The sequence below is a fragment of the Portunus trituberculatus genome, chromosome 18 (genome assembly GCF_017591435.1).
Source record: "Portunus trituberculatus isolate SZX2019 chromosome 18, ASM1759143v1, whole genome shotgun sequence".
In the NCBI taxonomy this organism is placed as follows: Eukaryota; Metazoa; Arthropoda; class Malacostraca; order Decapoda; family Portunidae; genus Portunus; species Portunus trituberculatus.
Genome location: NC_059272.1, coordinates 2396163 through 2415002, shown reverse-complemented (window position 1 = coordinate 2415002; position 18840 = coordinate 2396163). Strand labels below are relative to the sequence as shown.

General features: G+C 37.0%; 1 protein-coding gene across 9 annotated transcripts in view; it reads right to left on the bottom strand.

The window, feature by feature from the left end:
• Positions 1 to 479: 479 nt before the first annotated feature.
• Positions 480 to 18840, bottom strand: part of LOC123505560 (cytosolic endo-beta-N-acetylglucosaminidase-like) — a 49447-nt gene continuing 31086 nt past the window's right edge. For 2 of the 9 annotated variants that reach the window (XM_045257023.1, XM_045257024.1), the window contains exons 6-11: positions 15978 to 16184; positions 14098 to 14160; positions 13023 to 13126; positions 11436 to 11564; positions 5282 to 5410; positions 480 to 3161 (exon numbers count right to left, since the gene is read on the bottom strand). In XM_045257023.1, coding sequence (XP_045112958.1) covers positions 3029 to 3161; positions 5282 to 5410; positions 11436 to 11564; positions 13023 to 13126; positions 14098 to 14160; positions 15978 to 16184 — 765 coding nt within the window. In that variant the 3' untranslated portion in view covers positions 480 to 3028. Of the gene's footprint in view, positions 3162 to 5281; positions 5411 to 6080; positions 6273 to 11435; positions 11565 to 13022; positions 13127 to 13544; positions 13859 to 14097; positions 14161 to 15977; positions 16185 to 18840 lie in introns of those variants that run through there. The other 7 variants (XR_006675201.1, XM_045257025.1, XR_006675202.1 and 4 more) reach the window with 7 other exon arrangements.

Genomic DNA, 18840 nt, shown 5'->3' with positions numbered 1-18840 from the left:
CTGCAGGACTTAGCCCTGTTAATGGGCCAAATATTTAGAATTAGTATATAATGTATAGTGTACTTGTAAGTGTATCTTTAAGTACTGATGACGAGGTCGCTGTGCGACTGATACAGGATAACCTAGATTGGCCCTGGTGGCCCTTTGTTATCCTATTATTTATGTTATGTTATGTTATGATCACAAAACCTATCTTAACTGCTGGGAAGGGGTGGGGGCTGCACCACCCTTACTAGGGCACTATTCTAACCAAACCTATCCCATCCTATCCTAGCTTAATTGGGAGGCTGTACCCCACTATAACTATTCTAGCCTAACCTAACATAACCAGACCTAATTAGAAACCAATCCTAACCAAGGTGGTTGCACTCCCCCTGATCCAACGCACTAAAACAGTGGTTCCCAAACTTTTCCTGAGCAAGTACCATTTGAGGGTGTGGTACAGTCCCCACATATCACCTGGTTCCCGAAAAATTCAATTCCAGTAAGTGTAATTTTATTCACAAGTAGAACACACAAATGAACTAACAGGATGGAATGCAACTCAATTTAATGTGAGGGATGCATCTGTTTCTTCTCCACCAGCTGACTGATCCCAGATTATCTTGTGTAAGGCAATAAGCATTTTTTTTTGGAAATGAATTAATTTAACTACAAATCACATATGATCCCGAAAGTGCTCACATACCACCAGGAAGGCCTTCGTGCACCACTGGTGGTACACATACCATAGGTTAGGAACCACTGCACTAGCACTTCAAGAGCCTGTATGGGACACACTTAGGCTGTCAGTATATTGTGCATCAAGTACTTCATCACTAAATGTCACTGATGACATTGTGTTCCTCCTTAAATCTAAGACTGAATTACAAGGCACAGGTTAAGAATAGTTCCTTAAAAGTGCCTTAATAAAAGGATAATTATATTTTATTATCTGTACACTTTTTCTTACAGTGAGAGTCACTGTACTTAGAAGAAAATCAGAAGTCATATAATATAATAGCTATATAAAAGATTACAAACAATAACAATAACAACAAAACTATCTCTACATATCTGGGTGACCTCTCTGACAAGGGGACTAATTGAGGCAAGATGTTTACAGCACCTTGTTTCACTGCAGGTATAGCAATACAAGAGGGGGTTCCTAGTCACTCTGTCCCTTCTAGTCACCTTTCAGTAACATACAGCAAGTGCAGTGGCAGTGTTTCTCCAGCCCAGCCTCAGTGTATGTAATGCACATTTCACACAACATAAAGTAGAAAGTCTGAGTACAAACTTTATCAATAAACAACCAATTTAAAATAAATTCTAAAAACTCACATTCAGAAAAAAATCCTATAAAAAGAGAAAATCAAATAATTAGTTTCAGCCCCACCTACAACATGTACAACATTGCACTCACAGCAATTTTCAGCAAAAAGAGGGATTATTCCTTATGACTAACACTGCTAAATGCATTATGTATCAAAATATTAATGAAACAATAAGTAATAAAGTAGGAAATTGACAGGCAAAATCTTTTAGCAGTGATATGTGACTCTTATGCCTTCCAATCATCTTCAGATGAATATGAACATAAGAAAACATAAGAAGCTGTAAGAGGCCATCAGGCCTACATGTGGCAATCATGAACATATGTGCCTCCTATTTCCACCTATCATCCCCATCCATATATCTGTCTTATCTTCTTTTGAGACTCCCTATTGAATTTGCACTAACAATCTGATTACTGAGTCCACTCCATTCTTCAGCTATTCTATCTGAGAACCAATTCCTTCCCATTTTCTTGAATCCATTATTTCTGGTTTTATTTTGGCATCTGATCCAAAAAAGTTTGCCTATGTCTTCTTTGTTAAAACCCCTATACCACTTAAATACTTCTATCATACCATCTAAGGAATGCAAATTTAACTGCTTCAATCTCATTTCATAGGGAATGTACCTCATTCCTTGTATCCTTTTAGTAATTCTAGTAGACCTATATCGTTCCTGTAATGTCGGGACCATAACTGTACAGCATAATCTAGATACAGTCTGACCAGTGCCAAATATAACTTTAAAATTACTTCAAGAATTCTGCTTTTAAAATTCCTAAAAATTAATCTGAGTACTCTATTTGCCTTATTTTTCTCCTCTATGTATTGTTTTCTGAAACCCAGATTGGAGCTAACAATAACTCCTATAACTTTCTCATTACGGTACTAAAATTATCATGGCTTCGTGGCTTATTGTGTACCTATACTCATGTTTTTTTAATGTTACACTGCATTTGCCATCTTTCTGTCCATTCATTCATCCTATCCACATCTGCCTGCAAACTGATGGTATCCAAATCTCACCTAATCAATCTACCTATCATCGTGTCATCTGCAAATTTACTAATTCCACTATCCAATTCATTAATATGCATAAAAAATAACAATGGCCCTAAAATTTATCCTTGTGGCACCCCAAGAATTAATCAACCACACTCAAAACTGGAGCAGTTTATTAATAACTGTTGCTTATTGCCTAGTCATGATTTTATTCAGCCAAATACTTCTCACTCTGTCCCATACACCCAATGTTTCTCAAGAGCCTATGATTGGGTACCTTGTCAAATGATTTACTACAACCCAGGTATAGGATATCATAACTATCTCCATTATCTGCCATCTCATGAACTTTACTGTAAAAGCTGGACAATGGTGATGATCCTCCTACCTTGAACTCTTGGTTCCCTTCCTAACCTAACAGCAGACTAAGAACACATAAGTAGTAATGCAAGTCAAACCAATCCAGGAGACCAAGCATGAGGCAGAGTAAGACTGATAACAGACAATGCTGCCCCACACGTAGAAAAATAATGATACACAAAATAATGACAGTACTAAAAATATGTAATGATGTTACAATCACTGTGTGTGTACTGCAAAAGCATTAAGCCCAGCTCATGACTTTACGTGGAGGGCACATTGCCCCTTCCTAACCTACGTATGTCTGAGGCTTCACCCTCCCTCATTTCTTTCATACGTATGGCCAAAAATTAATTGAGACAAACTTTTGGAACTTTTTCACTTAGTATGTCCAAGTGTCCCAGCCGTAGCTCAGCAGCATCTCCCAATCTGAGCATCAAGAGGGTCATCTTGTATCTTTGTATTCCCAAGGTTGCGAAACTCCTGCGAGAGAGAGAGAGAGAGAGAGAGAGAGAGAGAGAGAGAGAGAGAGAGAGAGAGAGAGAGAGAGAGAGAGAGAGAGAGAGAGAGAGAGAGAGAGAGAGAGAGAGAGAGAGAGAGAGAGAGAGAGAGAGAGAGAGAGAGAACAGCATGAATCAGCTTTATAACCCTCTCTATATATAAAGTATATACCATGCTAGCAATCCTACACAAGTTAGCCCAAAATACCAAACATTCACATACATATCATTTACACTCATAGCACTGTTGACCCCTGATAGGAAGGGACAGAATTTTGACGAACTGTATCACTCTCTTCGTAATTGAAATATCTAAAGGAAAACTAAAGGATCAATTCTCAATAATATTCTTATACAGGTATTATCTGATATATGATTCATCATTACGCAATATTTTACATTTACAATATTTTTTTCTTTATTAACCTGGGTTTGATCCATGATAAGTTACATTTCACTTTTACAATATCATTTGCCCTGCAAGTGAGTTTTGTGAACACCCAGTTGAGGATACACCCAGACATATATGCAGGGGGGCCCACAATTGGCTAGAGTGTTACCAGTAACCAATTAAAATCATTTATATATTTCTACCATTTACTCTACTGAATTTTGGATATATCATCCCTTCAAAGCTATTGAACACTTTCAAGTTATGACATATTTCTTGCACCACTATACGTATTTTAAAATTTGTTAATTTTTTACTTATTTTATGAATATCCTAGATCTTAAAATGCAAGAGAGTTCATTTGACAGATGAATTATGGCTGTGTGACTGTCAGTGAATGACTCTGGGAATAGCCACACAATGTTCCCCCACACCCACACTCTCTCTCTCTCTCTCTCTCTCTCTCTCTCTCTCTCTCTCTCTCTATGCATGTTCATTATATCAAGCTGCACAAGTACCTCATCTTCATTCATCTCATCCATCATCACTGAGTACCTCTGCTGATTTTTCTTGTGAACAGACACTATGACTAGTGTTATTGTCAATATAATGTAGATTATAGTGAACTATACTAAGTACAGTGAGAGTTGGTACAAAAATTATTTCTATTTACATCCATCTTATTACTTTGTTCTTGTGTTTATTTCATTTATATAACATGCATTTTATTACTTTAGGCAATAACTGTACTTACATATGACATTTCAAGATAATTCTGGGTTTTTGGAGATGCATATACATACCAAAGCCTTGAAATTAATTATTACTCTTTTGCATCGATTCTTAAGTCTGCTATGTGACTGCTTGACGACTGAATTTTCATGAACATAACCAAACTGTATATCAGGGAATATGTATATAATAACTACAAGTAAAACTTATCCTATGCACCATTTCTCAGTAAAATACTCCTTAGGCTTGACTTCACACAAGTGGTCTTTACATGTACAAGTCAAGTGTCTAGCATGTGACGTGAGCATTAATATCCTGCATGGTTTGTTTGCAACAATACACAGAACTCTTGTCAGTTGGCTGATGTTTGTTTGAGATGGAGGATGAAAAGAAAAGTGATATATGTGTTATGATAACTATACATCAGCAATAATAATGATAAAGTGATGATGATGATACTGCAATAATAATAATAACAGTAAAATAATAATAATAATAATAATAATAATAATAATAATAATAATAATAATAATAATAATAATAACAATAATAATAAAAATAATAAATATAGTGCTAATAATAGTAATAAGAGTAGTGATGGTGATTATGATAATGACAACAATATAGTAATAATAATGATAATAATAACAATAATAATAACAATAATAATAATAATAATAATAATAATAATAATAATAATAATAATAATAATAAAATTGGTGACGAAAGTCCTCATATTAATAAGTAGAAATGTATGTCTGATAAAAAAATGACATGAGGAGAGCAGCACGCTGGAGTGGGCATCAATCAGTCTGGTGCAAGACTGAAGACATGCACCAAGTGTGTGTATGTACTTAGTTGATTCCTAAATTGCACATTTTTGCCTGAAGGGGTAAAAACCACTTGTGTGAAGTGGGCCTCAAGGTACTCATAATGTTAGAAATCCAGATACTTTTCTTAATGAAGTGAAATGAACACACCTGATATTCCATCCATTTTCCACATGGCTGGTCTCTAGGCAGCACCTAATGACTTCCTTCTCTTCATGTGCATCTCCCTGAGTCTCATCATCATTTTCCTCACCCTTTTCACATGCAAGCTCTAAAATTCTGTAAAAATAATAATGGATAAGAATGTGAAGCTGATTGTTTAAAATAGTGATTTGCTGGGACACATTGGTCTTTGGGATATAAAAACTTTGAGGTATAATCAGAATATTTGCAGGCACACCTAGCTATGATATACTGAGATGAGAAAGGCTAAGTGGATGGGTGTATCTTTGATCAATGGAACGATAGGAATTAGGACTGCCAGACAGACACTGAGCAGAACCGAACCTGAATGTATCAACAACATATATATATATATATATATATATATATATATATATATATATATATATATATATATATATATATATATATATATATATATATATATATATATATATATATATATATATATATATATAGAGAGAGAGAGAGAGAGAGAGAGAGAGAGAGAGAGAGAGAGAGAGAGAGAGAGAGAGAGAGAGAGAGAGAGAGAGAGAGAGAGAGAGAGAGAGAGAGAGAGAGAGAGAGAGAGAGAGAGAGAGAGAGAGAGAGAGAGAGAGAGCACTAAACATGGAATTTCTCAATGATGATGATGATGATGATGAAAATAATAATAATAATAATAGTAATAATAATAATAATAATAATAATAATAATAATAATAATAATAATAATAATAATAATAACAACAACAACAACAATGACAATAATAATGATAAGAATTCATACTTGAAGCATTTTACAGAAAGAAAGGAAGGGTGTAAAACAAGTTTCAGCAGATACTGCCACAGATGAAATTGGAGGTTATTCTACGTGGAAAATGTTTTATGCACATATGCATCTTGCTGCGTTATTTAGCCGTAGCATGAAGATTGTGTGGCTTGGTGATATACAACAGCAGAGCCACCATGGTGAAGATCTGAAATTGTGAGTGATTCAGTCATGATATTATACAAGCTTCAGAGCTTTACAATATTCCATCATAGAAGAATGACAAATTGATGACAGTAACTGAAAACTTCACACAATCATAGTACAACTATAATAAACAACTAATAAAATGTTAACAGGCTGTGTGGCACCATGCATGCTTGGGAAGGAGTGAGAGGGAATGAGACTAACAGCAACTCAGCTGATTGTTAGTCAGATCACAGTTTCTCTCCAGAACAGTGACAGTGAATACATTAAGTGTTACATTAAGTGTTACTGTATGTAAGAGTTTGTAAGAGTTTACTTATGTTATAGTATAGCTAGTCCTCTTCCATCATAAGATGTGTTTAATATTTTTCTATGTGCATGAAAACACATGTAGCGTACTTAAGTATCAGTACTTAATGCCACATAAAGGTTCGCCTCGACGCGATTTTATTTGGGTGTTTACCTACCCTATAGCCTCAGGGTTAGCCTCAGGGTATCACAAGTCTTCACTCGTGGGGAGGGGGCATAGTGTTCTCCTGTCTCCAAATTATATAAGTGTTAGACAATGTAAAGCCAAGGAGTAGATAAAGAGAGAAATATGGAACCAAGTAGCGCTGCCAGGCGCATGGAGGAACCAAAACATACTCCGCCCGAAAATCAACACTATATAGAAACACCTATTGGTTTAAGAAAGCTGACTGAAGATACTATGGATAGGGATTTCTCAGGTTTCCGAGATGAACGAGGAAATATGAGGAGACTTGTAAATGTAGAAAGAAAATTAAGATATTTGAAGGAGGCGATGTCCAGTCTCATGGACAAACATGACCGACTGGTATCAGAAAACAGCCATGAAATTGAGAATAACTGAATGTGAAAAGATCAGTGGAATAAACCAAGAATTAAAAGAGGAGATTTTAGAAATAAGGAAGCAAAATGACGCTCTAAAAACCACATGCCAGGACTTGCAGGATGAAGTACAGCAAGGGGGTATGGTACAGACAGGATAGAAGGTGGTCTAGGTGAAAGCAAATTGAAAGAACTAAGAAATGAATGGAAACAAAAACAAGAGGAGGAAAAAGTCAAATTTTAAGAAGTGGTAAAGAGACAAATTCAGAACACAAAAGTTGCTGTAATCGAGGTTATCAAAGAAAAGGAAAGCATGGTGAGGGATGCAGTGGACAAGAAAAAAGCTTTGTGATCTACGGGATGAGAGAAAAGAAAAATCCAAATAAATTCACAAGAGAACATGAAGAAAGGGAAATGGCCAAAACGGTTATCAAAAGGGTACAAGACAGTACACAAGAATTTGACCAGGAGGTGGAGGAAGTGGTTAGGCTGGGAAGGTACACTGAAGGGGGTAAGAGACCAATGAAGGTGAAAATGAGATCTCAAGTGGCTGTAGAAGAAATAATGGCTAGAAAAGGAAAGTTAGCCACTGATGTTGATCATAGGGAAATATGGATAAAAAAAAAAAATATATGAACTTAGAGGAAAGGGAAAAGGAGAAAGTGCTATGAAGTGAGGCTAAGGAAAAAAATGAGAAAAGGACAGAGATAAAGAAGAATTTTTACTGGAGGGTTCTGGATATGAGACTAAAGAAGTGGTACTTAAGGAAAAAAGAGGAGGTCGTGGAGGAGGCAATAAATTAAGAGTGACTTATACTAACATAGATGGTTTGTTATCAAGTATATTGGAAGTTCGGGATTATTTGAAAGAGAAAAAGCCAGATGTAATGTGTATCGTTGAAACAAAACAAGGATGAGATACATGTCAACTTTAATGAGGAAGGAATACCTGGAGGAGGGACAGGAAGGATAAAGGGGAAGGAGGAGAGCTAATAATGGTTCGTGATAACATTTGTGTGGAGGATGTGCAATATGTAGAGGACAAAGTGGAAGCATAGGGAGTAACAATCAGAACAGAAGATTTGAAGAAAAGAAAAATTATAGTTACACATGTTCCACCAAAGACTAATACATGGGGATCAGAAGAGCATAAAGATATGCAAAGAGAGACGATAAAGTATCTGGATAACATGATAAGAAGAGATAGAAGAATACTCTTAGTTGGAGACTTTAACTGTAAAAAATAAACTGGGAGAGATGGAAGTAATGGACAATGCTGGGCAGTGGAGTGAGAAAGTGTTACAGATGACTATGGTTAATACAATGGACCAGTGGGTAGAAGAGTCAACAAGATACAGGGGGGAAGAGGAACCATCGTTACTTGACCTAGTCTTCACAAAAACCGGAGTCCCTCCAATCATACAATACCTTAGTCCAATGGGGAAAAGTGATCATGTGACATTAGAGATGCAAATGCAGGAGGAAGATGAGATAAGATACAGAGAGGACTATAAAGGAGAGAGATTAAATTATGCAAGAGCAGATTTTGAAAAACTAAGGAGTTATTTTGCTGATATTGAGTGGAGTAATATTATGAGCAGGAAGACTGTACAAGAGAAATATGACATATTCTTACAGGAATACAATGAAGGAGTAAAAAAGTTTGTTCCTGTTTATAGAGTTCAGAAAAAATACATACATGGTACAATGCTAGATGCTTACAAGCAAAAAAGGCAAAGGATAAAGCGTGGAAGAAACTTTTAAAGCAGGGAAATGACTATAATAGTCGGCAGTACAAAGATACTAGAAATGAATATATTAGAGTAAGGAGAGAGGAAGAAAGAAAGTTTGAGAAAGATGTAGTGGATAAAAGCAAGGATGAACCAAAACTTTTCTACAAGTTTATAAATGGCAAAACAAAGAATAAGGAAACAATTGAAAAAATAATTAAAGAAGGAAAGACATACCAAACAGAGAAAGAAATGTGTGAAATAATGAATGAGAGCTTCAAAACGGTATTCACTGAAGAAGATGACTTCACAGAACCTAATAGGACATTGAATTGCCTAGGATTACAGGAAATTGCAGTTCATAAAGAGGATATTGGAAGATTACTGGACAAGTTGGAAGTCAGGAAAGCAATGGGGCCAGATGGTGTATCAGGCTGGGTGTTAAAAGAATGTAAAGAGCAATTACTGGAGCCAATTTGGGAAATAATTAAAAGTTCAATAAATGAAGGGAAAGTTCCACTAGAGTGGAAGAGAGCCAACGTAATACCGATATTTAAAGGAGGAAAGGCAACTGAACCACTAAACTACAGACCAGTGTCACTTACAAGTGTCGTAGGGAAGTTATGTGAAATAATTATCAAAGAAAAGTGGGTTAAATTTCTAGAAGATGAGCAAGTCATATCGAACAGACAGTTTGGGTTCAGGACAGGACGATCATGTGTATCAAACTTATTAAGCTTCTACTCCAGGGTTATTGCAGGACTTGAAAGCAGAGATGGATGGGTAGACACAGTATACCTGGACATTAAAAAGGCATTTGATAAAGTCCCTCATGGAAGACTTCTTTGGAAACTAGAGAACATAGGAGGACTGCATGGAGGCTTGCTCGAATGGACAAGAGATTATTTGAAGGATAGAGAAATGAGAACTGTGATCAGAGATACATACTCACCTTGGAGTAAAGTAACTAGCGGGGTGCCACAAGGGTCAGTGTTAGCCCCTATTGTTTCAAGTTTATGTAAACGATATTCACATTGGAGTAAACAGTTATATGAATTTATTCGCTGATGATGCAAAATTGCTAAAAGTTATCAAAACCAGAGAGGACTGTATACTGCTACAGGAAGATTTAAATAAGATCTATGAATGGAGCAAGAAGTGGAAATTGGAGTTTAATGGCAAGAAATGTCACATAATGGAACTAGGAAAGAGTAAGAGAAGACCAGTATGGAACTATTTGATGGGGGAGGAGCAAATAACGAAGACTAAAGAGGAAAAAAAATCTTGGAGTGATCATACAAGAAAATCTGAGCCGTGATAAACACATAAATAAGATATTTGGACTATCATATAGGATGTTGACTAATATAAGAGTGGCATTTCATTACATGGATAAAGATATGATGAAAAAAAATCATCACAAGCATGATACACCCAAGGCTGGAATATGCAGCAGTGGTATGGTCTCCGAGTTCTAAAAAAGATATAAGAAAACTGGAAAGGATACAGAAGATTGCTACAAAGATGGTGCCGGAATTAAAGGACCTCACATATGAAGAACGACTGAAGGAAATGGGACTGCCAACCTTACAAGATAGAAGAGAACGAGGGGACCTAATAACAATGTATAAGATAGTAAATGATATTGAAAAGATAGACAAAGAAGACCTGGTGCTGTTGGCGGAAGAGGATGGAAGGACAAGAGGACATGAAAAGAAGATCAGGATGAGGCAGTGTGTGAAGGATGTTGAAAATACACTTTTCCACACAGAACAGTGGAAAAATGGAATGCATTGGATAATGGAATTGTTGCAGCACATAGTGTGCATAACTTTAAAGAAAAATTAGATAAATGGAGATATGGAGACAGGACACTATGAGCCCCGCTCGAACCCTGTACAATACAACTAGGTAAATACAACTACATATGTGCATGGAAAATCTTTGACTTAGATTAACCTATACTTTCACTTCTAGGAATATCCACATAAACTCTTGTTACATCCTATATGAAGTGCTTAAAGAGGAATGAAAAGTGGAAGAAAATGAAAATGAGAAATAGCAATTACGTAAACAAGCACTGGTCAAATAATCACCTTCGATACTAATCATTGAAATAATACTCAAAATCACACCATAAACCAATTTCCATTAGTTTACATACTAATCTGGTATGAGCTTGAGTGATGAAAATGCAGAACTCTTTATCTCAGCTAAGGATAAAGTTAAAAGTTAAACTTAGTTGGTTTTAGTTCCAGTACCCATCACATCTGATGCTCTCCAGAACACTAGCCAGGTGAACTCATCTCCCCACTGTGGTGCTCCAACCACAGCAGTAACCTGCCAGTAAATTGCTTAAACTCATGAGCCTGAGCAAGACTCAACCTACTGACCTTAGCAATGCCAGGCCAGTGCATAAACACTTCTACACTGACAAAATAGTTCACCCTTAATTTTTTTTTTTTTTTTCAATACATATCTCACACCAGGACAAAGTTTCCCAACAGTACCTTAATAGTTATAGGGAAAACATTCATGAAGAGAAAGTATCACCATGGACTCTCTTGGGATACAGCTAAGACTCACCTCTGTTGAAGGGACGTGTCGTTCGGTGAGAGCTGACACAGGAAGGCGAGGGTGGTGGGCTGGCTGCTCCATTTGTAGGCCACAGTTACTCTCAGTAACTGGTTACACTCAAGGTTACATAACATAAACCTGAAGCACCACCATATGCACCATTAGTTATTCTCAGCACCCTTGTCCCCTCAAGGCCACATACCAAGATCTTACATTACCACCACCATATATTGAATGGGTCATCTGTTAGCTGATATACTAATCTTGTTTGTAGTATGTACAAATATTTATGAACTCTGAAAATGCAAAATATTCGAAGCTAAAACTTGAAACAATCTTGTAAATACTTTTGTTCTAATCTGAAGATATGAAGCAAGTATTTGCAAATGCAACATATAAATCTCAAAAAATATTTAATTACTGAAAAATGCAGTGAATGGAAAAGATAAAAAGACTAACAGCTATTCTGATTTCCAAATTTTGAACTTGAGGATGCATTCTATTAAACAAAACTCATTTATAAACCTGGATTCACATGTAATGTGCATTACATCACTGTCAATATGACCATCAGGTTCCATAATGCTCACACACTGATCTGAAGGCTGACCTGCACACATATGTTACGGTGTGAATTGGATGAAATATTGTAAAAAAATGCAGGGTGATGAGAGACTAAGGGGGAAAAAAAAGTAAAAAGCGAGAATAAGAAAAGGAAAGAACAAAATAAAAGAAGAAACACAATGCAAATAACAAAAATAAAAAATAAAAACTAAGGAACAAAAAGCATTCATCTTTTTATTCCCAAGCCACTGCTATGAATAAGATGTGGAAATGCCAAAAAAATTAACAAACAGACAAAAAGATGATTAGCTAGATGAGCATATCAGATAGCTCACAACTGGACAGGTCTACACACTGACCACCTGACTGATTCACTGACTGACAGATAGAAGGACAAGTTAATTGAGAAATGCAGACACTGGCAGATATAACACTAATAAATCAATAAGAGAAAGAAAAAAAAAAAAAAGAAAAACTAAAACAAGATTTCTTTTATCTGTGTGAAGGCTGATCCAATAAGTAAGCCAATAAATATATAAACAACAATCCAACTTACCATCAAATCAACCAACTAAGTAATAAACAAAGTAAACAAGTACCTAGTGAGCCTTTTTTATTTATGATTTTGTTCCCCTTGGCCAGTGCTTCTCCTACATTAACTAACTAACTAATTAACTAACAAAATAAATAAATAAATAAATAAACTAGCTTAGCAATCTGAGTATTTTTTTTATGTAGGAGAGAGAGGGCCAGCCAAGTTAAAAAATATATATAAAAAAAAAAAAAGGCCCACTTGAATGCTGATTAGCCAGAATTAGGGAGCAAATGTTTTGATACCTCCCTCTTAGGAGAAGTCAATTGTAGGAAGACGGAAATACAGAGGTAGGAAGGGAGTTCTAGAGTTCACCAGTGAAAGGTATAAATGATTGAGAATACTGGTTGATTCTTGCATTAGAGAGCTGGACAGAAAAGGAATGAAAGGAAGATGAAAGCCTTGTGCAGCGAGGCCACAGGATGAGTTGTGATGCGAACCTGACTGTGGTGGGTGAGTGTGTGGTGATGCCCAGACACCCACCGCCATTGTATGCCTCCTGGGTGACCAAGGACAGGCGGCAACTTCCCTCCTCCTCACCCTCCTGGAGAGAGAGAGAGAGAGAGAGAGAGAGAGAGAGAGAGAGAGAGAGAGAGAGAGAGAGAGAGAGAGAGAGAGAGAGAGAGAGAGAGAGAGAGAGAGAGAGAGAGAATGGCAAACAATGGAGAAAAACCAGAACAAGGCAAAATGACTATATCAATCTCTATCATAATAAACAAGTTAAAAGTTGCAAGGAAATAAGAAATATAATGATATGAATGAATCAAAACAATGAAATAATAAACACATGAGTGAACAGAATGAAAGAAAAAAAGTACAATAGATTAAGAATCAGTGAAAAGAAAAATGAAGGCATAAATGAATAACCAACAATAATGAAAAGAATAAAGGAAAATACAGAAAAATAAGGAATTAACATATATAAAAAGATAAAAAGGATGAAAAATGAAGAGAATTAATTATAAAAAAAAATCCCATGGAATTATATAAAAAAAGAAAGAAAAAAAATTAGGAAACTATTTCTTAGCGTGATACATGACAGGCAAAGACTCAGTAATGGATGTATTAGTACTTTAAATCAAGCTACTAGTACTTTAAGAAGTTCACATCAATTCAATGTTTGATATGAGGTGACAAGGTTGAGGCATTACACAATGACTGCCACATGTATACCTGGTGTTGTCTTGCAGCTTCCCTTGTGTTCCCATAAGTCTCTCATCACCACTGTTTTCAAAGGCCATACAGATAACTAGCTGTGTTATCATGCATATTCCCCCTGTTAATAACGTATATATATCTCGTTAATATATCACCAAAACCACAAAAACACCCCTAATAGCCAGTTTTGTTAATAATGTAGAAATCTTGTTAGCCTGTCACCAGAGCTATAAAAACACCCTTAAAATCATATCACTTCAACAACACAGAGCCCTTTCAGTGTTGGAGAAAAGCACTTCAGAATTTGGCCTATAGAAACAGGAAGGCAGGCACATCTATTCAAACACACCTACTCACCTGGGACCAGAGAGGCTGCAGGTGCTGTTGACTCAGGTTGTGCCAAGGTCCTTCCTTCTCCACCTGCAACAACATCTCATTAGTTCCACCTGTGTCATTTCACCTGATGTATTTTTTTTTTATTATTCTTGCTATGTCGGCTAATCTTTGCTTATGTATTATTCTGTGTGTTTATTAAATCATATGTTGTATTTGTGAGTGATTGTCTTCCTGTTAATCATTCTTGTTATATCTGCTTATTTTCATCTATATTGCTTTCTGTGTATTCATTGATGTTTCTGTGTGTGCTCATCTTGTATCTTAAGTGTCATTCTGTTCATCTAATATTCTTATGATATCTATGTTGATATTCATCACTTGACATTTAAATCTCTTGTCATCTTCATTCATATTTGCCTGCCTTTTTCTGATGTCTGTTCAAATAGCTATTCATCTCACCATGGGTGTGCATTATCTTGATGGATTATTGTGGTCACCATATCAGGTTATCTATCAGTTATCAGATTTTCCCCCCAGCATTATTGATTATCAGTATCGTCAAAACTCTTGGTTCTAAGCAGCAATAATGACATAGTGTTCCCTTGTTTATTGCGGTGGATGCATTCTGTAACCACACGCGAAAGGTGAAAATCCACAAAGTAGGGACGCTATATATACTTTGCTATATACGTAACATTTTAAACCTTTTTAAACCTCCCCACACTATTATCAACCCTTCCTGCCACTGTATAAACCTTCCCCACACTGTATCAACCATTCCCTCTACTGTATTACCCTTCCCCACACTCTTATAAACATTTTTGTAGGCTAAACATATGTGTAAGGTCTGTATATGTATATGAACAATAAATGTACAGTACTGTACATACATAGTATCGTACATTGTCATTATTATTATGCACCAACTTATCGTATTATTGTATGCCCAGTACTTGTAATAGTGAAAAAATATGTACACTACAGTATAAATCTTATTTTCAAATTCAACTGAACATATAATCACTGTACTCACCACTGATGATTACTTCTGCAATGACAATGATGATGAACTTGCTGTGCAGTAATGATGACAATGATGATGATGATTATGACATACTGCACAGCTTTCAGCTGTCAACCAATAGCATGCTATATATGATCTTGTCTCAGCACATTAAGTGACACTGCAGACCTCGTGATATAGTGAAAAATCCACAGAACCTATCTATATACAAAACCTGCAAAACAGTGAGGCCCCAAAAGTCAAACCATGAAATAATTCTAGTTGTTTGGAAGATGATCATGTAGTTATTTGACTTTAAAAAGTAGTTCTTTTCACTAACTAGTAAAGAGAGAATAAACATTGAATCTGAATCTTTTTTCTCATTTCTAAGATAAATGTAAAAATAAACATTTGAAAAATTTATCAAATCTGAAAATTTGAAATACCAATATTGTTAGCACTAATATCAGAATTTTACATTGATCAATTATCAGTTATCAGGCAATGTATTTAGCGGCAGTTAATGATTATTGGCTATTGCCAATAAAGTTCTTGATCAATTTATTGGATACCATGATAGCTTTTTTTTTTTTTTTTTCCATCCTGCACAGATATGTATCTCACTATCAAACGCCTTATATCTACCAGTCTCGCATTACAAGTTTACAATCAAAATTAAAGAAAAAGCAACACACAGTTCTCCCTCCTTTCTCATTCCCTTTCTCTAACCACACAATTTTCTTTCTTCTTGCAATTACATATCTTAAAAACACAGCCATTTATGTCCTTTCCTCCTCCTACATCCCTCCCCTGTCTCTCTCTCTCTCTCTCCCTCAAGCCATCTTCTACAAACCTCTCTCCCTGGTCACCTTCAACTTAAAAACACTCAAAGGCTTACCTTCCCCTTGATAAAGAGATGCTCCCCAAATCCTTGACAGAAGGAGGTGGTGAATGGGAGGTCCTCAATTCCTTGGTGAGTAAGAAAGGGTGACAGAGACTCCCACAGGCGCCTCTCTGCCTCTATGAAGTCTGGCTGTGTCTCGTACGTCCACCCCGGAGCAAAGATAGCAGCTGAGAGGTCATGTTTACGCACTACTTCCATTGCCTGGACGAGAAATGTTTGTTATTAAAATTTACCTATTTATTCTTCCTATTCCTTTCTACCCAGAGCTGAAAGAGCTATGAGTGTGCATAAATGTGTGATGTTCTATCAGAGTTTATTCTATGTGAGATTGCCAGCTTACATAGATAAATTCTTTCTTACTGCATTCTGTGAACAAAACCTGAGACACACATATACAGCAAGTCCTCCTTATACGATACTTCGTTATCCGGTAAATTCACAGTTTCAGTGTTTGGTAATTTCTATCCTCGATTCTATTTACAGTAAGAAAAATTCACAGATACGGTATCCACTCATGTTTTGTTTACACCGTACCGTAGCACCACCACGCTGCACCGCCACCACAACAATCAGTCTCTTCCCAAGTTTCCCACTGAACACAAATGAAATCCTTACAGCAGAGTCAGAGACCCATCTCTTTGTGCTGAACGCATAACAGAGGTGTTAGTATCTGGCATGGAGGCGTACATTCCTCATTCTTTTTCTCAACCTAAACCTTCTAAACCTTGGTTTAACTCAGCCTGTTCTCGTGCTATACATGATAGAGAGGTTGCCCACAAAATGTACTTGAGCCTTCCATCTCCTGAATCTCATGCACTTTATATCTCTGCCTGGAATCATGCCAAGTCTGTTCTTCAACTTGCCAAACACTCTTTCATAAATAGGAAATGTCAAAATCTTTCAAACTCAAACTCTCCTCGTGACTTCTGGCATCTAGCCAAAAACATCTCAAATAACTTCACTTCTTCATCTTTCCCTCCTTTATTTCATCCTGATGGCACCACTGCCATCTCTTCTGTCTCTAAAGCTGAACTCTTTTCTCAAACCTTTGCTCACAACTCCACCTTGGACGATTCTGGGCTTGTCCTCCTCTCCTCCTCCCTCTGACTATTTCATGTCTACAATCAAAATTCTTCGTAATGATGTTTTCCATGCCCTTGCTGGCCTAAACCCTCGGAAGGCTTATGGACCTGATGGGGTCCCTCCTATTGTTCTCAAAAACTGTGCTTTTGTGCTTGCACCTTGCCTGGCCAAACTCTTCCAACTTTGTCTATCGACTTCTACCTTTCCTTCCTGCTGGAAGTTCGCCTACATTCAGCCTGTTCCTAAAAAGGGTGACCGTTCTAACCCCTCAAACTACCGTCCTATAGCTTTAATCTCTTGCTTGTCTAAAGTTTTTGAATCTATCCTGAATAGGAAGATTCTCAAACATCTGTCACTTCACAATCATTTGTCTGATTGCCAGTAAGGCTTCCGTCAAAGTCGCTCTACTGGTGATCTTCTGGCTTTCCTTACTGAGTCTTGGTCATCCTCTTTTAGAGATTTCGGTGAAACTTTTGCTGTTGCGTTAGACATATCAAAAGCTTTTGATAGAGTCTGGCATAAAGCTTTGATTTCAAAACTGCCCTCTTACGGCTTCTATCCTTCTCTCTGCAACTTTATCTCAAGTTTCCCTTCCAACCACTCTATTGCTGCTGTGGTAGACGGCTACTGTTCTTCTCCTAAACCTATTAATAGTGGTGTTCCTCAGGGTTCTGTCCTGTCATCCACTCTCTTTCTATTATTCATTAATGACCTTCTTAACCAAACTTCTTGCCCTATCCACTCCTACGCTGATGATACCACCCTACATCTTTCCACGTTCTTTCAGAGAAGTCCAACCCTTCAGGAAATCAACAGATCACGCGGGGACGCCACGGAACGCCTGACTTCCGATCTTTCTAAGATTTCCGATAGGGGTACAGAAAATCTAGTAGTTTTCAATGCCTCAAAAACTCAATTCCTTCATCTATCAACTCGACACAACCTTCCAGACAACTATCCCCTCTTCTTCAATGACACTCAACTGTCTCCCTCTTCCACAATGAATATCCTCAGTCTGTCCTTTGCTCATAATCTTAACTAGAAACTTCACATCTCATCTCTTGCTAAAACAGCTTCTATGAAATTAGGTGTTCTGAGGTGTCTCCGACAGTTTTTCTCACCCCTCCAACTGCTTACTCTGTATAAGGGCCTTATCCGTCCCTGTATGGAGTACTCTTCGCATGTTTGGGTGGGTTCCAGTCACACAGCTTTGCTTGATAGGGTGGAATCAAAGCTCTTCGTCTCATCAACTCCCTCCTCTGACTAACTGTCTTCAGTCTCTTTCTCACCGCCGAAATGTTGCATCTCTTTCTATATTTTATCGCTATTTTCATGGTAACTGTTCTACTGATCTTGCTAACTGCATGCCTCCCCTCCTCCTGCGGCCACGCTGCACAAGGCTTTCTTCTTCCTCTCATCCCTATTCTGCCCAACTCTCTATTGTAAGAGTTAACCAGTATGCTCAATCATTCATCCCTTTCACTGGTAAACTCTGGAACTCCCTCCTGCATCTGTATTTCCAATTCCTACAACTTGTCTTCTTTTAAGAGGGAGGTATCGAGGCATTTGCTCCCCTAATTCTGGCCGATGGTTTTGGCACTTTTTGAACTCTTTGGAGAGCCAGCGCTCTCTAAGTTTTTTTTTTTTTTTTTTTTTTTTTTGCCCTTGGTACGGGCTGAAATCCCAACTGTCCCTTAGCCTCGGGAGGGACATCTTCTGATAGAAAATGTGGTGAGTAAAAGATAAAAATAACATTTTCTGTTTATTTCTTTTC